At 58.4% G+C, this 23245-nt stretch overlaps 1 protein-coding gene across 5 annotated transcripts in view; it reads right to left on the bottom strand.

Moving 5' to 3' along the window:
- CUX2 (cut like homeobox 2) overlaps nucleotides 1-23245 on the bottom strand; it is a 238762-nt gene that overhangs the window by 23112 nt on the left and 192405 nt on the right. For 3 of the 5 annotated variants that reach the window (XM_044775877.2, XM_070516036.1, XM_070516034.1), the window contains exons 5-14: nucleotides 14203-14337; nucleotides 11380-11503; nucleotides 9607-9683; nucleotides 8981-9047; nucleotides 8392-8440; nucleotides 4812-4916; nucleotides 1701-1892; nucleotides 1520-1578; nucleotides 1019-1067; nucleotides 828-948 (exon numbers count right to left, since the gene is read on the bottom strand). In XM_044775877.2, coding sequence (XP_044631812.1) covers nucleotides 828-948; nucleotides 1019-1067; nucleotides 1520-1578; nucleotides 1701-1892; nucleotides 4812-4916; nucleotides 8392-8440; nucleotides 8981-9047; nucleotides 9607-9683; nucleotides 11380-11503; nucleotides 14203-14337 — 978 coding nt within the window. The remainder of the gene's footprint in view (nucleotides 1-827; nucleotides 949-1018; nucleotides 1068-1519; nucleotides 1579-1700; nucleotides 1893-4811; nucleotides 4917-8391; nucleotides 8441-8980; nucleotides 9048-9606; nucleotides 9684-11379; nucleotides 11504-14202; nucleotides 14338-23245) is intronic. The other 2 variants (XM_044775879.2, XM_070516035.1) reach the window with 1 other exon arrangement.

The following is a 23245-nucleotide window of genomic DNA, read 5'->3' as shown; positions in this document are numbered from 1 at the left end:
GAGACACATACATAGAGACAGAAATCGGGGGAGGAGAGGACGGGGTGGGGAGACAGCGCTATGGCGTCCAGCAGCACCAGGTGCCCACACTGGCTGTCTCCGCCAGCACCGCCCCCACCCCGAATTCCCTATGCCCATCCTTCACGGCCGGGTCCAAGTGCCAGTCTGGGGAACCGCCCTCCTGCCCTCAGGAGCAGCAATGGAGCACGTGCTCCAGAGAGTTTGGGCGGGAGTTTGGGCTAATGCCACCCCAGCAGGCCGCCCCCTTCTTGCCCCCCTGCCCCCTCGCCCTGTCCTATGTGTCTGCACTCCCCGTGTGCACGGCGTCCAGGACGCAGGCCCCATTGCTGGCCCAATTTTACGGATGGGGGAACAGGGGCAGCACAGAGAGCCCCAGCCGGGGCCACCCAGCTCAGAGGTGGAGCCACTGTGTGGGGAGAAGGGGTGAGCGGCGGAGACGGCGATTGGGGAGAGGGCAATGTCTGCCGTGGGGGCGCAAGGTGAACCTTGGCCCATGACCTCTTCCTGCTGTCTACAAAGGCTTGGGGTGAGTGGAGCCTTTTTGGGGGCCTGAGTGAGCTGTGTGTCCTTGGTGTGGGTGTGGATGTGGGGACACCCTCTGGGACAGCTGCCAGCTGGTCTAGCCACGGACAGCACCCGGCTCAGCCCCAGGTAGACAGCAGGTGCTTAATCAGTGTGCACCCCTTTTCTCCATCACTGTCCTGCCTGAGTGGAAGGCAGTGGTCCGTGGGCATGGAGAAGGCCAGAGGCCCACGGGCAGCCCCTACCCCAGCCCCTCAGCCCCGAGAGCACCCCTCCACCCCTACCAGGGCTGGCCAAAAGGCCAGGCTTTTCCAGAAGGAATTTCTGCGCGGGGAAGAAGGCCTCCTTGGCCAGGAGCAGGGAGTCTTCAGGCTTGGCCATGCCCTGCGGAGACAAGAAGCCGGGCTGAGGGCATGGCTGCTGGAAGGCTCTCCGAGACAGCCTGCCCTGGGGGGACCGTGGCGGGGACACTCACCTGGGGGAGGCTGCAGGTGCTGGAGGCCAGCTTCATGGCTTTCAGGATGCTGCCAGAGAAAGTGGAGCGTCTGAGGCCAGCTGAGTCCCCGGGCCTGGGGACAGGCCTCGTGAGGGGCACTTCCACTCATCTTCCCTGACTGGGAAGGAGCGCCCAGCCCCTGACCCCACAGGACGCTGCACTCCCTGCAGCAACGGGCCTGAAGGAGCAGCTTATGAACTGGGCCCAGTGTTGCCTAGAGGCTGCTGCGGTCACCGGCTGGCAAACTGGCCGGCGAGCGCATCTGATCAACGCAGCCCCCACCCGGTACAGCACTGGCAAGGCCACTTCTTGATGGCAAAGGACCGAGCATGGTTAAGTTTTGATACACCAGGGGCCAGTGGAGAGGAGACGAGGGTACCACGAAGTGGGGTCTGGAGAAAGAGGATGAACTTGGCCACGGGCCCCTCGCCACCACCCAGGGAAGAGGGCCGGGGCTGTGGTGCCCCATGCGCACAATACCTCAGCTCTGTTTTAATTTCCTCATAGTCGGACTGTGCCTGGAGCTTCTCCTCCAGCTTCTAGAAGAGCACACAAAGATGGTGAGGCTGGTGCCCATGCTCGGAGGACTGGCCGGGGCTGTCCTTCTGCTCGGGGACACCCCGCCCGTCTCCGTCTGCCCAGCTCCTCCCCCGAGACGCACCTCGATGGCCTCGGACTTGGCGGTGAGCTGCCGCTCCAGGTCGGCGATCTGGTTGGCGGAGGCCTCCTCCAGCTCCTGCAGCGAGTTCTGCAGGTGCTGCACGTCCTTCAGCAGCCGCAGGATCTCCCGGTCCTTGGAGGCCAGGGCAGCCTCAAGCCGAGGGCCCGAGCACAGTGCAAAGTTCACCTTGTCCTGGGGACAAAGAGGTGCTCTGAGGGGCCGCAGGGCCTCCCACCCGAGTCCCAAGCAAAACAGGAGACCCATCTGTGGCACACCTCCCCTTTCTGACAGGCCCGTGGCTTTCCTCTTCCCACCTCTGAGCCTTTGCTCAGGCTGGTCCCACCAGACTGGACGCCTTTCCCTCTATTCTTGAAACTAAATCAGGAGGGAGGGGGAGTGGGCAGGGAGGGTTTTCTGGAGGAAGATGTGTCTACACCGTGATAAAGTTCAAGAACAAGTTAGTGATCTGGAAAGCTGGCCACATCCACTACAGGTGGAATGTGTGTGCTTCCACTCACTGGGGCGTATGCAGGAGAAACGCAGGCACCTGCACCAAGACACACGGATGCCAAGGTGAATGTTCATGCCAGCCCTCTCTGTAACAGCCAAAAACTGGAGGCCCCAAATGCCTACCAGCAGCAGGATGGATGGACAGACTGTGGTATATCCACACAATGGAATACTACACAGCAATGAAAACGGATCATCTACAATGACTCGCAACACAGCCTGGACGACTCTCCCAGGTGCGATACGGTGTGAAAGAAGCCAGATGCCAGAGGGTATGTGATTCACTTAAGACCAGATACAAAAGCAGGCAAACCATCTGTGCTGTTAGAGCCAGGGGAGTGGCTCCCCTGGGGGAGTAACACCTGGATGGGGACACATAACACCTTCTCAGGCGCTGGGACTGTCCTACCTATTGATGTGGATGCAGGGGATGGGTGTGTTCACACTGAGAAATTCGCTGTGTTGGACACTTACGATATGCACATTTTCCCTTATGTGTACTATGCTTCAATAAAGAAAAAGAAAGGAAGCAGCGAGTTGGGTGAGAGAGTGGTGGGGACAGGTGTTCCCAGCAGAGGGAACATCACAGACAAAGGTTTGGGCTTCTAAGTTGGGCACAGGCCCGACCCCAGGGCATGCTTCCACTCCAGTAAGAGACCCTCAGGACTGGACCTGAGACCTCGCAGCCACGGGCCCCACTGGAGTGGTTCCTTCCACCTCCTAATTTGCGGCCAGCCCCAATCTCTGCGGCTCCTCCAGGATTTAGGAAAGGGCCCCTTTGTCCCAGACGAAGATGGAGAGGTTGCTGTTTGAGGTGACCTGAATCAGGCTGGTCTTGAGCTCGATTACAAATGAATCCAAGAAGATTACAAAAAAACACAACCCACCACTACCAACCCCGGCCGTTCTTCCATGGAGATAAACGCCAATTAAAACAGGAAGCGGATGCCATTAAGACATTAAATTAATTAGCATCGAGCGCCACTGTTGTGCTCAGAAAAGCTCACCCCCCACACCAGCAAAGTTCCCTGTGGCTGATTAGCACAGCGTTTGCTGGGCTCCACGGGGGTTAATTAAGAACCACTGGCAAGTTCTCTCAGAGGCGTCCTCGTGAGCTCCCTCACACTGTGTTCAGTCTCTCTGTGCTGTGCAGACATCCAGGCATGCTGACACATACACACTGTCTCCTGGGACAGACACAGGTGGACACACCGAAAGACACAGCACACGCTGACACACGTACCTGCCCGAGCCCATGCTGACATGCACACACACGGAAATACACAGCCACCAAGGACACACACTCGTATGGACGTGTCAGCAGACACACACAGACACACATGTGCTTAAAGAGGGCACATGCTCTCACAGGCAAAAACACCCAAACACACAAGTAGTCATAACAGTAGCATCAAGTATTCACTGAGCACAGACTACATGCCCGGCACCATTTCAGGTGCTTTACACGTAGTCCTCTCAATAACCCTGGAAGGTAGGTCTTACTTGTACAGATGAGGAAACTGAGGCACAGTTAGATTAAGGATCAGTCATTTGCCCAAAGGTCACAAACAGACACACACACAGTAACACATGCTCACAGAGACGCACTGCAATATTTAAACAGACACAGACACACAGGTGGTCCGCGTGTCAGAGCGTCAGGTTCACTTGGAGACCACCAGTCACGCTGGAGCAGACCTGCTGTACGAAAGGAAGCGCGAACCGAACCCCTTGGCACGCAGAGACCTGGGAAGAAAGCTGGACTGATTTATGTATAGAAGCTGAGGCTTTCTGTGAGAAGAGGGACGAGCCTCTCAATATATGACAGGAGGGTTGCTTAGGGGGGTCTCTGACTAAAATCCCTTGGCAGGAAACGACCCCAGGACCCCAAAGGAACACCAACCAGGAGGAAAGAGAAAGACAGACTGACTAACCAGGCTGAACACAGGAACCTCACGGTTGGTGACTAGAGAATGCTTCTTGGCAGCGAGTGGCTGGTTGGGAAACCCCACTGGATCACCCTGGTGTGCTTTGGGAACCGGTGGCTCAGATGCTGGTACGTGGCCTGACCGCAGTCCTGGGAGGACTGAGAACTGGGGGGCACCCGAGCCATTGGTCCCCTGCCCCTGCCAAGCTGTTGGAGACCAGTGGTCAACAGCGACACCTGGAGGCAGCCGCCAAAACCGCATGGCTGCTCTACGGCTCAAACTCCCTCCCAGCCCCTCTGGCCGGGCGCCTGGCAAGAGGACAGATCCTCTTGGACCTGAGTAAGTCCCCGGCATTCTTGGACAACTGGGGAGAAGGGGGGGCCTCCAAAGGAGGATACTGGACTTCCTGTTAATCAGGGCATATGGGAGCTTGAGCCTGAAAAGTTGGAAGAGCTGTGCCTGTACTCTGATGCTCAGCTGGTGAAACAAGTCATGGTGACTACGTTGACCACACCCCGACCTTGGCAGTTAAGACGCGACGCCCACTGTATGCACAGAGACCCACACACACCCATGGACACAATTTCACAGAGATACACGTGACTGACCCACAAAACGTCACCCACGTGTCCATCCCCACCAACACGGCCTCTGGCCCTCCCAGCATCCTTACCCCACCGGGTCCCTGCGGGGAGCAGCAGGCCAGCCGGATAGAGCTGTTGACGGAGGCGAGCTGCTCCCGAAGACTTTCCACCTCGCGCTGGGCAGCCTCAGCTCGCTGCGGAGGAGAAGGCAGTGAGCACAGTGAAGAGGCCAGCGGGCCCCAAAGGGCCCCACCCCAGCCCCCCGCCATCTCCTTGCGCCGTCTCAGGAGGGCTGGGCAGGCAGGGGTCCCCGACCCTCGAGTTGGCTCTGGGTTCCTCCGGGGGGCGTGGGACCCCAAGAGGAGCAGGGACATTCCCACCACACTGGGGCAGGAAGGGAGACGCTGGCTTGTTGGGCAGGTTTTCACACAGTTCCAGGCCACCTCCATTGGCCAAGCAAACTGCAGGCCCTGCTGGTCAGAAGGCCAGAGCTTGCCCCGGCTCCCACGCCACCGGGTGCGGAGGGTGTCCTAGGGGGCGTCTGCAGAGGCGGCTGCCCAGCCCACAAGCTGCTGCAGGCCCCTGGGCAAGTGCCCGCCCCTCCCCGGGTCTCAGTTTTCCTTTTCTGAAATGGGGGGAATAAACTACGTCTGCTGCGGGAGGCGGGCTGAAATACGCGGAAATCAATGCCAGCTTGCCCAGCTGGGTCTGTGGTGGAGCTTAAGTCTTTCAGAATTTCTAAAAAGAAGGCCTGGAAGGAAGCACCCAAGTGTCAACAACAACGTAGCCTGTGGCTCTGGGAGAGACACTGCGCTTTGTCACTTCCTGGTTGTGACCTTGGACAAAAGAGACTTCATCTCCCCAGCCTCAGTTCCCCTATCTGTAGAACGGAATATGAAAGCAACTACCTCACCGGGTTGTTTTGCAAAGTAAGTGACTTGGCGAAATACAACTCATGAAGGCTCTTAGCTCAGTGCCCGACACACACAGACGCGTCAATAACTGGTGACCTTGGTCAACGTCATCAGGGTCTATGGGGGGTTGGGTCATTACTTGGAACATTAAAGAGCTGGGCTGTATTTTAGCTCAGCTGGTGACGCAGGTCATTGTGGGTGTGCTTAACTTACACGCTGACCTTGGCCATCAAGATGCTATGCCCACCACATGCACACAGGACCCACAAACGGCCACATTCACATTTTGTTAATTTCTTAATTGATTTGTTGACTTATTTATTCACTGGGATCCTGCTTTGTTCCAGAAATGGTTCAGGTCAGTTGTGTCTGGGGAAAGGGTTTGGGTGTGTGGGGTTGTAGAGAAAACCTTTTTACATTTCGGCACAGTTGGGGCTTTCGGAGCAAATCTGACTGAAACTCGGGATCTGGGCTAAGAGACAAGCCTCGGAAGTCAACTGCCGACCGAGGAGCCAGGGGGACCCCAGAGAGATTCGCTTCCCCAGAGTTGTGTGTTTACATTTCGGGGGGAGGCCCAGACCACGGACGCATCCCCTGGGACATAAAGCTGGGTTTAAAGCACTAGGCTTATCTCACCCCCAGCAGAGAAACGCGTGCACTCGAAACCCTGAAACCCCAGGATGCTCGCCTTCTGTCTATCCCGACCCTCGGACGCAGCTTTCTCTCCCTGGCGCATGTGGGATGATGACACCTGGTTCTCATCTTGTCACCCCCGGGGTAAGAACTGAGGCAAAGGCCTGGTGTTCACTGAGTAAGTGCTAGCATGAAGCTGCTCTGCTCCAGAACCCTCTTGCTCACATTCAGGACAGTTAATAAACACAGATATTGAAAACCTAACATGATGACATTTATGTTTTTCGCTGTTCTTTCCATGATGAGCAGGTTTTAGTTTTATATTTAGAAAAAATAAACATTTTAAATGCTTCCCCTTCCAGCTACTCAGAGATCTCTTTTCTCCAGCCTATTTGGTTGGCGAAGACGGGTAAGTCTGACGACACACAGAACTGGCGTGGCTCTGGGAGTGCGAATGGGCCCAATTCCACGGAGGGCAGTCCGGCCACGTCGGCCAAATTATAAACGCGCAGGCCCTTTGCCCAGTAATTCCACGGCTAGGGACTCACCCTACATAGTGGCTCGTGTGTGTGTGAAGTGATCTCTGCACAAGGTCATTCGCTGCGGTACTGAGGACGATGGTAAAAGATGGGAAAGACCCTAAGTGTCCGTTACTGGGGCCTGGTTAGACCACGGGCCGGCGGACTGCAGCCTGTGCCTGTTTCTGTAAATAAAGTTTCACCAGAACACGGCCTCGCTCATTCGTTTCCACATTGTCAAAGCTTCCACACACAGCAGAGCCGAACTGCTGTGACGGGGGCCTGCAAAGCTGAAAATATTATTCTCTGACGCTTTAGCGAAGGTTTGCTGTCCCCTGGGTGAGACACGAGTACGGAGTGAGCTCTCAGAGACGTACGTGGAAAAAGTAACTGCGGGTGGGTGTGTGTAGTATCCTACAGCTTTTGTTTGAAAAAGGGGTTAAAACAGGTATATTCATGGGCTTGTGAATGGATGGAGCATCTCTGCAAGGAGACCCCAGAAACTGGGAAGGGAGGCTGCCGGAGGGAGGGGAGACGGGGTTTCCGGGCACACCCTGATGTCCCTTTTGGAGTTTTGAACTATGTAAATGGATCACCTATTCCAAAAACTAGCCTGAAAATGCTCTTCTTTCCGGGGGCCGCCCTGTGGCCCAGTGGTTAAGTTCGCGCGCTCTGCTTCAGCGGCCCAAGGTTTCGCCAGTTCGGATTCTGGGCGTAGACACGGCACCGCTCATCAAGCCATGCTGAGGCGGCATCCCACATGCCACAACTAGAGGGACCCACAACTAAAAATACACAACTATGTACCGGGGGCCTTTGGGAGAAAAAGGAAAAAAGCAAAATCTTAAAAAAAAAAAAAAATGCTCCTCTTTCCCAGGTTCCCTCGGCAGGAGGGAGCACCCGGTCCTGGTGCCGCGCCTCTGGGCCTCGCGCTGCGCTGGGCTCCTGCCCGAGGCCCTTCCTCAAGGAACACGTCTGCGCTCAGGACCCGGCTGCAAAGGGCCCTCCTCCGGAGGCCTCCCACAATGACCCCCAGGGAAACGACCACTTGCCCTGTCACACTGCTGGCCCCTCCTGGCCATGCCCCTCGCTGCTGGGCTTGCAGCCAGCTGGGGGTCCCACGAGACTCCAGACCGGACCGCACAGCCACGCCTCACCCCCTCTCCAAGTCCTGCCCGCTTGGCCCACCATATGGGAACACCCCTGCCCTGCCTCCCCCCTCCCACTGTCCAGAGACCCTGGAGAGCCCCGCCTTGCTCTGCAGGCGACCTGCTGGCCTCCACCAGGCCGTTCCATGACCTGCAATCCATCCCTCTACGGTCTTGATTTGTCTGTCAGGCCTCAGCTCCACGGCCCCTCCTCCGGGACGACGTCTCTGCCGCCAGAGCCTGGGTCAGGCGCTCGGTTCTGGACCACTGCCGCCCAGTCATCGTATCTCTGAGCGTTCCGTCTACACCTTGCCCTCCCTCCTCCAGGGGCGCAGGGAGGCCCAGCCGTCTCCTGGCCTCAGCCTCAGCACCCACGCAGTTCAGTCAGCGCCAATGGGGCTCTGCCCCGTCCCCCGGGCCCGCTGGGCAGGATGAGCCCCCCACGCGTCTCCTCACCTGATTGGCTTTCTCCAGGTTGGTCATGATCAGTCCGACTTCATCGGCCCTGACACAGAAAGACAGGCCTGAAAAAGGGCTTCGGCGGCCGTGGGGCCCCACCCACCCTGGAACCCCAGCCCCTGCCTGAACCCAGGGGTCTTGCAGTGGGGGGCTGGACTGTGGAGTCAGGGAGTGGGGACAGCCCCAGGATTTGGGGCGAGGCAGAGGGCCCTGCCCAGCAAATCCCACTCATGCAGGTGGGGACCAGAGGGTGCTTCATGAAACGGGTGCCTCAGGCAGAGAGGCAGCAGGAGAAGAGTCAGAAAGAGGAGGCAGGTCTGGGAGGGTCAGAGGGAGGAGGCAGGTCTGGAGGATGAGAGAGAGGAGACATGTCTGGAGGATCAGAGGGAGGAGGTAGGTCTGGGAGGGTCAGAGGTTGGAGGCATGTCTGGAGGGTGAGAGAGAGGAGGCAGGTCTGGGAGGGTCAGAGGGAGGAGGCAGGTCTGGAAGGGTCAGAGAGAGGAGGCAGGTCTGGGAGGGTCAGAGGGAGGAGGCAGGTCTGGGAGGGTCAGATGGAGGAGGCATACCCCAGCGGTGCTTCACTTACTTGGATGCGGCCTCCTCATCGTATTTCCGCCGCAGCTCCAGCAGCTCAGCCTGCGTTGCCTTTAACGCTGGGAAAAAGGAGAGAGCGGGGTGAGGCTCCCCTCCCCCAGGGAGGTGGACACCTCCTCCGGTGGGGCCTGGAAGGTGGGAGGAGGCGGGGCGAATGAGGGCAGACAATTCCCTGGGTTAGAACTGGTGACAGGCAGTGAGTTTCCTGCTCCCAGAGGGGCTTGAGGGATTTCTCATAAACTTCCAGATTGCTGATTTCTCTGGGAGAACTGAAGGGACTGGGCCACTAGGCCGTGTGGCAGTGCCGGGCTGGCACTCAGCAGTGGCCACCTCTGTTGCTACAGCCTGGGTGCTCCTGGTTGCCACAGTCTCCACCCTTCCCTGCTGCCTTCCCCAGCCCAGCCGGCTTGCTTGCCTGCCTGGCCTTTGTTGCGTAGCCTCTGGGGACCAGGCTCGGATCCCTGCTGGGTAGTGTAGGTCTTTCTTCTCCCTTCCCAACTCCCGTCTGCCCTCCTGACTCTAGACCCCTGAGCCCGTGTTCCTAGTGTCACCGTCCCCTCCTGCTCCTCCCTCTGGGTCCCCTGGTCTGACAGGCCGGGCCTGGTGCCAGACACGCACCTGAATGCAGGACCTTGATCTTCTCCTCCGCCTCCCCCAGTCTGGCTGCCAGAGTGATCTGTACTTCTTGAAGGCCCCTGCGGGGACACGGGGCTGCAGGCCATGCGGACCGACGGCCACCTGGCTTCCCACCCCGCCCGCCCCGCCCCCTCCACCTGTCTCTGTAACAAGCCTGTAGACACGATGGTCAGGCACCTGCCGCCCTGCTATTTTGCTGGCCGTGTGCCCCGCATTGGGCGGCCAGTCAAGTTCTGGCAGCATTTTCGGGGGCCTACAGCAGCCAGAGCCTCAGTTTCCTCGTCTGTAAAATGCGGTTTCTGATGGGGCCTGCCTCAGTGGGTGTCGTGAAGCATGTTTGGCGTGGGGCCCGGCACTGTGTTCCCTTGACATCGCCAGTTACTACGACTGTCCTGGGGGCATTTTCCCCTCTCATGGCAGGAGTCTGGGACGCCCAGCCAGCCTCCTGGGGCCTAGCTCAGGGGTGATGCAAGGTCTCAGCAGAGACAGAGGGGCGTGGCTGATGCACAGCCCGGGCCTTACGAGGTCGGCTGAGTGGCTCCAGGGAAGGGGGTCCCGCCCCTCCCCCTCTCTCCCTCCACTCCAGCCACAGAGGCCTGCTCCTACCTCAGGGCCTTTGCACTGGCTGTTCCTCTGTCATACCCCGCCCTATACACCTGCAGAGCTCATGCCCTCACCTCGCAGGGCTGTGCTCCCTGTCTCCGTGAGGCCTGCCCTGACACCCTGATTAAAACTTCAGCCCCCTTCTCATCCTCCCTCTCCTCTGCTATATTTTTCTTCACAACCCTTCTCATCTAGGACGCCATTTATTTATCTTGCTTATTTGTGTCTTCTTCACTAGAAAGTCAGCTCCAGGAGGGCGGAGGTTTCGTCCACTGTGCTCACTGCCGTGTCCCTGGCAGAGGGCCCGGCACGCGGTGGGCGGCTCCACAAACTCGTGGAACGAAGGAAGGAAGGAGTAAGTGAACGGAACGGTAAACGAAATGCCCGCCACGGAGGCATCCCAGACACGCCCAGGAATCCACGTGTTGTCACCACCGGCCAGCTGTGAGGGCGACTGTTCACCACCATACCGCCCTCCGCGCGAGTGCCGAGCTGAGGCGCCATCTCCTTCCATCCTCACAGAAGACTAGGAGTTGATACTGCCTGTGACGGTCAGTGTGATGTGTCCACCTGCTGGGCTACAGCACCCCGTTATTCAACAACACACTGATCTAGGGGTTGCTGTGAAGGGATTCCATAGATGGGTCAACATCTACAATCAACCAACATTAAGTAAAGGAGACTAGTCTTAATAATGTGGGTGGGCCACATATAATCAGTTGAAGGTCTTCAGAACAAAACTGAGGAAGAAGAAATTTTGCCCCAAGGCTGGAGCCCTGATTTCTACCTGAGGGTTTCCAGCCTGCTGGCCGGCTCGACCAGTTCAGATTTGCCAGCCCCCTCTGTCTGAGCTACGTCCTTGAACTACATGTCTTAATTCATTAAACAGAAATCCTACTGGCTGTGTTTCTCTGGAGAACCCTGACTAATACATCACCATTAGCCCTATTTTCCAGATGGGGAAACTGAGGCTCAGAGAGCTGATGGGAACTGCCCAGGGCTGGCCCCTGAGCTGCTGAGGTGGAGCTCAAACCCAGGCCCGCGTGTGCATGCATCTCCAGTCTGCATCGGGATTCCCCATGGGTCACAGGCAGGAGCGACCCTCTGGTTCCGCCTCCCCAGTCCCACCTCCCCGCCAGGTGAGCTGCTCACTTTTGCTTCTCCGCCTCATTTCTCTGCAGCAAGGTTTCTGTCAGGAGGGCCTTGCTGGGAATGCCCGGGAGGCGGCTCCCCTCGGTCAGCGTGGGCCCGGCCGGAGACGTCCCGTCTCTCTGCTCTAGAAGGAGAAACAGCAGGGACCACACATCATCCGTCACTGACAGCGGGTGACAGCCAGAACTGTGCTCTGCAAGCCCGACGGGTCTACGGGTCGTGCTGGCACAGAATCCATTTCCCAAGCTCGGGTGCTGAGGGAGCGAGGCTGTCCGGGCCACTGTCCCCATGGTCACGGGCTTGCGGTGTGGCGAGCGAGCGTGGGTGCCTGAAAGTCAAGTTCCCGAGCCCAGAGGCTGCCCCTGCCCCCTCAGACCGTCCCTGCCTCCCCGGCTTTCTGGCTACTTTTTAAAAGTCGTGGTAACATATACATTGCATGAAATTCACCAGTTTAACTATTTCAAAGTGTACAATTCAGTGACATTTATTATATTCATGATATTACACAACCATGACCACTAATTCCAGAACACTGTTACCACCCTAAAAGGAAACATGTCCCCACTAAATGGCCACCCCCCCAAGTCCCCGGCCCTGGCCCCCCACAACCAGCGATCTGCTTTCTGTCCGTGCATTTGCGGACTCTGGAGATTTCACATCACTGGAATCACCATACACGTCCTCCTGTGCCCGGCTTCTCTCCCTCACATGCTGTTCTCGAGGTTCACCCAGTTGTCACGTGTGTCAGATCCTGCATTCCTTTTCATGGCTGAATAATATTCCATTGCACGGATGTGCCCCCTTTTGTTTTCATTCATTGTTGACAGGAAGTTCCCACCAGCGGGCTGTTGCTGCCGGAGCACCTGTCTTCCACTCTTTGCGGGGCAGCCCTGGGAGTGGAACTGCTGGGTCACGGGGTAGCTCGGGTTTGACTTACTGAGGACCCAGCAAGCTGTCCCCCACCTCAGGGATGACACACATGTGGAGCCGACCCTGGGTCCGCCCGTGCAGGCTTGGTGGCAGCTCATCCCACAGAGAGGGCAGCGTGGGTCCTCAGCACCCAAGTTGCCACGGGAGACAGGTGCTCAGCGGCCAGCCGCCCAGGGCAGGTGCTCTCGACCCTGGGCCAAGGGACGCAGCTAAGTCCTGTGCTGGTTATCAAGCTCCGACTGTGGGTCTGGCACGGAGGGCGAGGGCAGAGCTGGGGTCTGCAGAGCGAGCCCCTCAAGAGATGACACAGCGGCCAGGGCCTGGCTCATTCTTACACACGCACACACCTGCACACACGGGCAAGCACGGGGCACGTTCCAGGTGCTGAGGCCACAGCCGTGAACGAAAAGATGAGGTCTGACCATCCTGATGCAGTGACAAGCGTCCTCAGGAGAGATGCAGCGCAGGCTAGAGCTCAAGGGCCTTGGTCTGAATCCCCGCTGGTCCACCTGCTGCCTTGGACTCAGTTTCCCCTTCTGTAAAGTGGGGCCAGTGACACCTTGGAAGGTGGATGCCAGGAGACAGTGGGATCCGTGTGAAAGGCCCACGGCACAGAGCAGACGCTCTTGGGAGGCGGTTTCCACAATGGCTTCTGCGCTTCCAGAGGGGCGTTCAAACCCCCGCGGGCTCTCCGAGGAAGGATGTACTGGGGATCCTGGCAGGCCTCACAGAGGCGCCCACATACGAGCTGAGGCTGGAGAACTGCCTGGTCCTGCTCGTCAGGGGGGACGGCTGGAAGGGCACTCCGGGTGCAGGAACAGGGCTGGCAAAGTGCCGTGTTTTAGTCCCCGTAAGTCTTCCCCAGAAGACTCTGCCCAGGGCCAGGCATACAGGAGGTGCTCACTAGGCACAGAGCGGGAAGGGAGAGCTGTGAAATGGAGCGTGAGAGAGTGGACATTTTCGGAGAAGCGACTTCATCCCAAGCTCTCATTTGACAGGCCCCTGCCCATTTCATCTTCCCACAGGCCACACCCAGCCCACCACTTGTTTTGTAAATAAAGTTTTATTGGCACACAGCCACGCCCACTCATTTGCATATTCTCCACAGCTGCTTTCACACAGAGCTGAGCAGTTTGGACAGAGACCCACGGCCTGCGAAGCCTGAAATATTTACTCCCTGACCCTTTACAGAGAAAAGGTAGCCTTGCTGGTCTCTGAGGGGAATCCTACTCCGTCACCCCTTAGACACTGTCCCTGCACCTGACTCTTCCCCTCTCTGCTTCATTTTTTTAGCTACCGTGCTGAATTTTGTTCACCATTCTCTTGCTTTTAATCGTTTTTAACACAGTACGTGTACACCTTACACCATATTTTTAGCTCTGCCGGTTTCTTAACTTGTTTTCTCTGGTGCTGAGATCCTGTTTCCCCGCCCTCCAAGGCAGACGGCAGGACTACATTTCCCAGCCTCCTTTGCGGCAGGGTGCGGCCACGTGACTAGGTTTTGGCCAATGGGATGTGGCCGGAAGTGAGCGTGTCCCCTCCAAGCTTGGCCCCAACAGCCTGGGTGTGGCCCTCCATCTTTCTCTGCTTGGTCGCCCGTTGTCAGCGTTCACGGTGACTCCGGACGCCACGTGTTGGAGGTGGCAGGACCTCCGCAGCCTGGGTCCCCAAGTGGCTGTGTGGTGCATCTCTGCAACTTCCCCGCCCTTCAAAGATACGGCTCTGAGTTGTGGGGTGGGTCTGTTTCAGCAGCCGAGGACCCGAACCCATCCCGCATCCAAAACCATAAAGCCCAGTTCCCGTCCCCCCACCGCCCCCAGCGAGGCTGAGTTTGGTGCTGAAGAGCCACAGCCCGTGCTTATTAGGGACGCTCCGAGAAGGCCTGATGAGTACCTTTGGGGCCGAGGAGCTCGGGGTGCCTCTTCCACGAAGCGTGGAGGTCTCGCCGCGGCTGCCCGCTGGGGTCGAAGCTGGGGGGCTGCAGTCTGTCGTCTAGGCTGCGCGTCCCCTCAAACACAGGCACAGGGTCTGCACAGAGAGAGGGAGGAGGACAGTGGTGGGGGTGGTCCTGGGGGCCGGGGACACCCAGGCTGAGGCCGTGGGGTCTCGTGGGTCCCCCCGGGAAGCTGGGGTCGGGGGACCATCCACCGGAGCCACGTGGAGCCTCTCTGATGGCCTAGGCGAGCAATGGGGACTTCCCGCTTTAGAGGGGGCAGCCCTCTTCAGGCCGCTGCTCAGGGGAGCGTGTGCCTCCCCAGGGGGTGGGTGTCCTGCTCAGCTGCGAATAATAACAATAACCATAACTGTCATAATAATGCATCTTCTGGGTTCTGCGATGCCATCTGTGGCAGCCCTGAGATGGTGTCTTGCACGCCTCCAACCACGGGGAGCGTCGCTGAGCAAGGACCCGGCTGTGACTCTGACATCCATCGGTCTGGGGCCAGCCTTCCCACGGGCTTTCCCAGACAAGGCCTGCAGAAAGCGGGAGAAAGGCAGACCTGCTCCAGGGGACACGGGGCTGCCCCGAGGGCCGAGGACGCCCCCAAGGTCTCCCAGCGCTTCCTGAGGCTGTACGCAGTCTGGATGCTTCCACCCAGCTCCCCGCCTCTCCCAGCTCTCTCCCTCCTCCCTCGCCTGCGCTCCCCCCAACAGCATCCTTGCACATGTGATTCTCGGGGGGCTTCTCAGTGGACCTGGACCAACATGCCATCATTTGTGACACACATGGCCGGTTAAATAACGGCTTTTCCGGAAATACACACCCGGATATAAGATCCCTGCCAGTTTCCCAAGGGCTAGAAGGTGAGGAAGATGCAGCTCCTTCCGCCTGGAATTTGTCCCCCCCGCCCCGGCTGTCACCCAGCGAGCACCTTCTGTTCCTTCAGGTCTAGAGCCCAGCACCTCTTCCTCCAGGTGGCTCCCGTCCCCTCCAGGGCAGGTACGAACAGCTCCTGCCAGAGCACGGGGTGGCATCGCCCAGGCTCCAAGCCCATCCATGGAAATGGGTCCCCCTGATGCCCCCAGCATCCCTGGAGGCTGGCTTGGATCCAATTCGTTTTCACAGATGAGGAAACTGAGGCTCAGAGGAGCCAGGTGACCTGCTGACGGGTGGAGGTGAGACTCGAGTCTGGGTCTCTTTCTCTGATGCCACGAAGGCTTCTGGTCAACGTGGGGTCGGCATTTCAACGCCAGCAGCCACCAGTGGGTGTTTATGGGGTCCCCAGAAAGCTGGGGCCTCCTGGCTCCAGACCAAGGGGCCTGGGTCTGGCCACAGTCCTTTCAGCTGCACTGAAGGCCTCTCTCTTCCTGGTCCTTCCCCTGGGGTCTCCTGCCAGCATCTGCTTGGCCATGGCTCTCTACTGGGAGGCAGAGGGAGTAAGAGCACGGATCCCGGAGTCAGACATCCCTGGGTCCTGGTCTAATCCATACTTGTTACTCAGGATTGCTGTGTGACCTTGGCTAACAACCCTTCCTCTCTGTGCCTCACCATAAAGGTACAAACCTCTGGGGCTGTGTGATGAGGATCCATATAAAGTGTTCAACACGGCGCCTGGCACTTGGTCAGCTCAGAACAAATGGAAGCCCTAGCTATTCCAGTCTTTCTGAGCTCCACTCACACTGGCCACCTTCTCTCAGTCCCTCAAACGCACCTTCCCACCCCAGAGCCTTTGGACAGGCAGCAGCCTCTGCCAGGAACACCCTGCCGCCTCTCCCCCGTCTCAGCTAGTTACTCTTACTTGTCTTTGCAACTCAAATGCCTCTTCTTCCAGGAAGCCTTCCTTGACCAGTCAGTCCTCCGATAGGAGCTCTCCCAGCTGCCTACACCCTTCCTTCACAGCACTCATTGGGCTTAAAATTTTTATTGATTTGCAAGTCCACCTAATTAACACCCACTGGACTGCAAACTCCACAAGGCAGGGCTGGGACCGCATCTGTCTTTGCTCCCTTACTGGACCCCCTGTGGGTGAATGAAGCCTGACACACAGTCCGACCCAATAAACATCTGCTGACAGAAGAAATGTGGCAGTGCCTGTGCACAGGGGCCTTCAGGTCCGGCTGGAACAAGGTTGCCTCTGCGTTTTATCCGTCTCCTCCCGCCTGTTTGTTTAGGTGGCAGGAGGCTCGGACAATGGGCCTCTGTGGGGAGGTAGGCAGGTGCGTGAGAAGGCCGCTGTCTTCCCTCTGTCAGCACTCCCCCCACGCCTGTCATTAGGCAGGGCCTGCTCAGCGGGGTATGCCATTATGTCTCCCCGGGCTGATGTAATTATACATTGACATAATTAACCCAGCAAGTGCATTAGGCAGGCCAGCTAAAAATTCATCTATAATTATTTGTTGTGTGCATGCTAATGAGTCCATCTGCACTGCCTTTGTACAACACGGACAAATTAATTTACAAGTCTGGATTTTTTAATAAGTTCAAGGAAACGCTTCCTATTGTGTCCTGGCTTTTGAGAAAGGAAGAAAAGGCGACAAGCGCTTGCCGGGGTCAGGGAAGTTAGATAAACACAGGCGGGCGCAGCTCCGAGCCGGCCATGGAGAGTCATGGAGGGCCATGGAGAGCCACGGAAGGCCACGGAGGGTCATTGAGAGCCACGGAGGGTCATGGAGAGGCGTGGAGAATTGTGCAGGGCTGCAGAGGGGCACAGGGAGTCACAGAGGGCCAGAGAGGGCCACGGAGGGGCACGAAGAGCCATGGAGAATCACGGAGGGCCACAGAGGGCCACGGAGAGCTGCAGAGAGCTCGCTGTGGCTCCAAGCAGGTGGAAAGATCCAGCCATGGCTCGGGGGCCAGGCTGGCCACACGGCCGTCCACGCCAGAACACTCCCCTCAGGTGATGAAGGGTGTCGCTCACCCCTTCGTTCTTCCCGGAGGCCCTGCGGTCACTCCTGGCTGCCGGGCGCACTCTGTCTGGGGGAAGCTGCCCTGGGGCCCTGGAGAGGCGGGGGACAGGGTTGTGTGGACACTCAGGACCTGTCCAGTGGGTCCCCGGGTTCCGGCCTTTCGCCTCTATTTGCTGTTACAGGGTAGAACACAGTGGTGAAGCTCACAGAACCTGAGGTCCACCTCTGGGTCCAAATCCCATGGGGACTGGAGCCTCAGTTTCCCCACTTATAAAGTGGGAAAAGATAACAGTTCCTCCTTCCCAGGAGCGATTACTGAAGAGTGAAAACATATCCGGAGAGCAGCAGCGTGCTTTATGGACCTCTGGACAGTGGTGAACTCTCGGGGCCTCCATGTCTTCATGGATACAAGGGGACCACTGCGTAGGGGTGGTGGCGAGGGCAGGGCGAGAGGACGCATGCAGGTGTGCCCAGGGCTGGCGCACAGTAGGGCTCTTACACCCTGAGAGGGGACAGCAGGCCTGGCTTCTCGGTGCTGTGGTGACACCCGTGAGTCTGAGGACAGGGCATGGCCCCATACGTTCATCGGTGCCCAGGGACCCAGAACCAATCACCCTGCTGCGAGCTCCATTCTGGGGCCAAAGACTCCAGTGCAGAAAGTCCTGCCGGAGGGACCCATGAGGACAGTCTGCCCAACACCCTGCATCCTATCGCACAGATGGGGAAAAGCAGGGTCCGGGGGCCCCCTGAAGTCTGCCAGCGAGCTGGGACGGGGCTCTTCTTCCCACACTGTACTGGGCCTGGCTCCCCAGTTTGAGGGAGCGAGGGGGGGCTTAGGTGACTCAGCCAAAGTCAGGCCATGAGCGAAAACTCACAGCCAAAGCACTGTAAATGAACTCGAATTCATTCAGGCTTCACCACAGCACTGTGAGGTCGGTGCTGCTGTGTTCCCATTTTACAGATGGGGAAACTGAGGCACAGGTGGGGGGTGGAGTCGCTTCCCCAAGGTGAGGCCTGATAAGGTCGATGCTGCTATCTCCCTTTCCAGACAAGGAAATGGCCCAGAGAGGAGATGCGATGTGCCCAAGGTGACCTAGCTCAGAAGTGGCAGAAGTGAGATTTGAACCCAGGGCCCCAGGAGACCTTTGTAGTGGGCCAAGCTGCCCTGAGGCAGGGCACGGGGAATTTGTTACTATGAGGCCAGAAGCAAGAGACTGAGAGGTCTCTTCTTGGCCTTGCTGCCGGCTTGCTGTGTGACTTTGGACAAAGCACGAGACTTCTCTGGGCTCGAGTTCAAATTCCTATTACAAGCATATCCCTGGCACATGTTCAGTCAGCACTGGACATCATCAGAGAGGGGTGGGGTCCTGATGAGGCGAGTGCCTTGTCCCTGGGCCTGTCTCTCAGAGCCAGACACTCAGGGAGGTGATGATTAAACCCCTTCACAGCTGATCCTGACACAAGAGGCACCAACGCTGCAAATCCTCCAAATTTCTGAAGCCACCCTCCGATACAGGGGGCGGGGCCAGGCCAGGAGGCTGAGGGCCACGTCCCGGCTGTGACACCTTTAGGGAGAGCCACTCAGGCCCTGTGAGCCTCACTGTCCCCGTCAGGCAAATGGGGATGACAACAGGGCCTACTGCGCGGGCTGTGTGGGGCTCCGGGAGCAGGCTGCACCCCCACGACAGAGCCAGCACCCCGCCGACTCTTGGAGGCCACTCTGGCCCGGGCTGCTCCCCGCCAAGGACTGAGCACAGCGGCAGGGAGAGCCGGGCCCCTCTGCCGACACCAGGACAGGCAACCCTGTGTCCCAGACTGAACTGTGCCCCCAAGTCCAAGGCGACAACCCAGTGTGATTGGACTTGCTGACACGGCCTCTAAGGAGGTCATTCAGGTCAAATGAGGCCATGAGGGTGGCCCCGATCCGAGAGGATGGTGGCCTTACAAGAAGAGGGAGAGACCCAGAGCCCCCCACGTGCGCAGAGACGAGGCCACGGGAGGAGCAGTGGGAGGCTCGTCGGCCGGCCAGGAGCAGGGCTGTCCCCAGACGCTGGGCTGCCGGCACCCGGCCGCGGACTCCCAGCCTCTAGCCCGGCGAGAAGACGTGTTGCTGTTTAAGGCCCCGCTGTCGGGGTTGTCACAGCAGCCGGAGCAGAGCCTCCCACGCCAGGGCTCCCGTCAGCTGGCCAGTCCTCAGAGCTGCCCTGCAGGGGTGCTCCCACCAGCGTCCCTTCCCTCCCCCCTCCCTGTCTCCTCCGGCTCCCTCCCCTTCCTCCTTCACCCGTGTCTCCCCCAGTATGTCTCTTGCCCATCTGACGCCATCTTGGAGTCTGTCCCAAACCAACACACAACTACTCTTCTGTCTCTCAGAGCCTCAGCTTTCCCGTCTGTAAAATGGGGACAGTCTCAGTGCACCCCCCCCCCCACCCCGCCCGCCCCGTGGAGCTGCTGCTGGACTCCAGAGTCTGTGGACGCGGAGCCCGTGTGAGGCGCTGGCACGCGCCATAGTGGGCAAGCCAAGCTCGCAGGGACCCATGGCCCACGCATCTGTTCACTCAGCATGGGTCTGCTGAGCGTCTGGGGGCCTGGTGTGAACGGGTGGACAGGAGCCGTCCACGCAGCTGATGCCCCAGTCAGGGTGGGGCTCATCGACAGGCAGTGGGAAGTGACCAGCTCTCACGCGCCTTTTCAAAGGCTCCCCGAGCCCAGGTGCAGAACGGGCCGGCGCTGGCCTGGCCAGGCGGGGGAGGGGGGCAGTACTCAAGGTCCCAGAGCGGGGGGTGCTGCCCCGGGCCGCAGGGCGCTCCGCCAAGTTCACGTGCAGCCAGGACTTCCAAAGGCGCCCTTAAAGTGGGTCTTTTCGGACGAAATCACGTTAAGATGAAGTCGAGGGGACTAGGGTTGACTAGTTCCATCACCATGTCCCTTCCGTGCTCGGGCTGCTCTGCGACTCTGTCCTCGCTCCTGGTGTCGTGGGCCGTCCTTGGCGTCCCCTTGCTTGTGGCAGCGTCCTCACTTCGATCCCCCCATCGTCACACGGCCTCCTCGCCGCGTCTCTCTCCTCTTCTTAGAAGGATACCAATCCTACGGACTAGGGTCCACTTTTACCTGATTACCTTCAGAGACCCTATTTCCAAACACGGGCACATCCACGGGCATGGGCTGAGGACTTCAACGTATCTCTTTGGGGAACAAAATTCAACCCACAACAGATGGTAACTGACCGGGTACCAACCGCGAGAGAGACGGAGCGAGGAGCTGCCAAGGCTCCAGGCCCGGCCGGAAGGAGGTCCTCACTGGAGAATAAGCTCCTGCCACGTCACCTGCCGTCCGGAGACAGGCCAGTTCCAAGGGGAAGAGCTGGTCCCAGGCGCCCGGCTCCTGCATGTCCATCCTCCCCAACCACGAAGGAACTGGGCTGGGGGCTGAGGGCTGAGGGGGGGTCCCTGCTCTAAAAGTGGACAGGGGCCTTTTCCACCCTCTATTTCCTGCCCCAGCGCACAGTGTGGAATTCCTAGATTTTACAGCATTCCGGTAAACTCATTCCTTTCCACCCCACCAACTGGGAGAAATCCACAGAGCCCTGAGCTACGGCGCTGGGGGCTGAGTTAGGGAGGAAAAAAAATTACCAGCATCCAGAAGACTGGAAGATTCTGCCAGATTATAACCAGGTAAAACGCTCGGCCGAGGTGGCTGGCAAACGCAAGGGCTCCCCACTCACCCCGCCCGTCGGCATCACTCGATGCAGAAATGTCACCGGCTGCTCTTACGAGCACAGATTGAAGGAGAAATGACGAGAGATCTTGACAGCGTGTGGAGAAGATTTCCCAGAGGACCTGACGGGCAGGGGGCTGGGGGCATCTTGCTTTCATTCCTCGGTCCCCCCTTCTCTCGGGGGACCCCGCTCTGGCCTTTCACATAGTAGGTGCTCAAAAAGGGGGACAGTTTGAAGCTATGAAGTTGTGGTCCTTTGTGACGGCAGCGGCAGGAACAGTCTCGACTGCAGCCGTTCACCCCTCGGGGTGTTTCGCCGAGCATCCGCTACGGGCGGGTGCCACTTCTTCAGCTGCCAAATATTTCCTGAGCATCTGCTGTGTGCCACGGAAGCTTCTGGGCCCTGGAGACCCAGCGGTGATAAGAGGAAATTCCTGCCTTCCTGGGGTTGACATTCTACAGGCAGAGAAGGACAAGGGACAAATAAACCAATGGCATGAGGGGCTGAGAAGAATGCAGCAGGCTCTGGGGAGAGAGTGGCCCGGGGTGTGCGTCGGGGGACGGTGCTAGCTGAAGCAGCCCGGGCAGAGAAGGCTCTCGCAGGAGGGGACATGTGAGCAGAGCCCCGAAGGGAATGAGGGAGCCAGATGGGGGAATAATCTAGACACAGGAGGTGCAAGGACAAACAGCCCCTTCAGACCACGGAAGGGAGGCGGACCCTCCCGACCAATCCCCTGGAATTACTGTCCCAGAAACACAGCTTAGCTCCATCTTCGTGACAGCTAACCCATTTTACCGATGAGGACATGGGGAGAGGCTGGCGACGCCGGGTGACTCCTGGTGCCAGCTTCACCTCCGCTCCCTGCAGGCTGATCTGGGCGCTGCTGCCGAGGGTGGGGGTTGGGGTCAGAGCAGGCTCCAGCCCTCCAAACACTAGTTTCTGGTTTTCAGCCCCAAAATCCCAGCTACCACCCATTCTGGAGCAGATGGGGTCCCCACATCTGCGAGGCTGGGGCATGGGGCAGATGAGACCCTGACCCAGCATCTTGAGCCAAAAGCTCCAGGAAACTGACATTTCTTGACACACACTCCCCACCTCGTCATGCACTTTGCACATATTTATATCTCATTTAACCATCAAAACAACCACGTGAGGTACCACTATCACCCCCATTTTCCAGATGAGAAAACTGAGGCCCAGCAAAGGGAAGCTGCTTGCTCAAGGTCACCACGTGAGAAAAAGAATTCCAACTCAGTGGGGCCCAGACACCAGATGCGGGCATACTCACGCACAACCTCTGCTGTGTCCACCTGCCCCGAGACACCGCCAACTTGACATCTGTCCTTACAGGACTCAGTGTTTCTTAACTTAAATATATTTTAAAAGAATATTTTGTTTCACTATTGTGAATAGATAATTGAGATCCCGTATAATGAACAGAAAAAAAATAAACACCAAGAAACAAACAAACAAACAAGGAAACTGATGATATTAAGTTCTAGTTAGACCCTGCCGCCTGCCCAGGACCTGGAGCCCGAGGCCGGCTCTCCGTGGCCAGAGGGAGATTCACAGGTGTCCTACAGGCCTCCGAGATGCTGAGCGAGACTTTATCTGGAAGGAAGCAGAGAGCGACACCTGGCACCCAATGTGTTCGAAGTGTCAGTGTTGTGCCAGGTACAGCAGGCTGCTCCCTAGGTCACTGACCCCACTTGGGGACGCGAGCTCCCAATCTCCAGAACGACCCGGGTCGGAGCTCCCAATCTCCAGAGCGACCCGGGTCGCCCTCGGGCATCTGGCAAGCCTCACATCCTGGTATCAGGAGAGGTGCCAGGACGCCCTGCAGCTCCTGTCTGGAGCCAGGGAGCTCAGCACGTCCAGCCCTGGAAACCTTTGGGCCGAGCCCCGTGGCTGCCCGGAGCCCTGGGCAGCCCTGAGTGCCTGCCCCACAGATGGGCGGCGTGGAGATGTGGGCAGCGACAGCGGGAACCACAAGGCCTGAGATCCAACCTGAATAAAAAAGCCCAAAACAGGGGCCCTCCAATCAGAAGCGTTTGACTGCAACAAAGCCTCTGGATAACCGAGCACGTGGGCACACACGGAAGATGGAACAGGAACCGTGCGAGGTGGCAGGTCCCACAGGGTGTGCAGGGGGCACTCAGTCGGCAAGGGGAACGCCTTTGTCTTTCAGACATCCACCTGCTCTTTATACACAAATTGCTTAACGGAATGACATTCATTTTGGTTACACCGGACCTGACCCCCTGGAGACGCTGCCAGCGGACCGGACAGCTGGTAATACTTTCAGGCCGCACCGGGCGCCCATCCCCTCCACCGCTGGCGCGTACTGCGGGCACAGGTGTCAGAGGGTCTGCGCTG

The sequence above is a fragment of the Equus asinus genome, chromosome 8 (genome assembly GCF_041296235.1).
Source record: "Equus asinus isolate D_3611 breed Donkey chromosome 8, EquAss-T2T_v2, whole genome shotgun sequence".
Taxonomy (NCBI): Eukaryota; Metazoa; Chordata; class Mammalia; order Perissodactyla; family Equidae; genus Equus; species Equus asinus.
The sequence above is the reverse complement of the archived record's forward strand: the minus strand, read 5'-3'. Positions and strand labels throughout refer to the sequence as shown.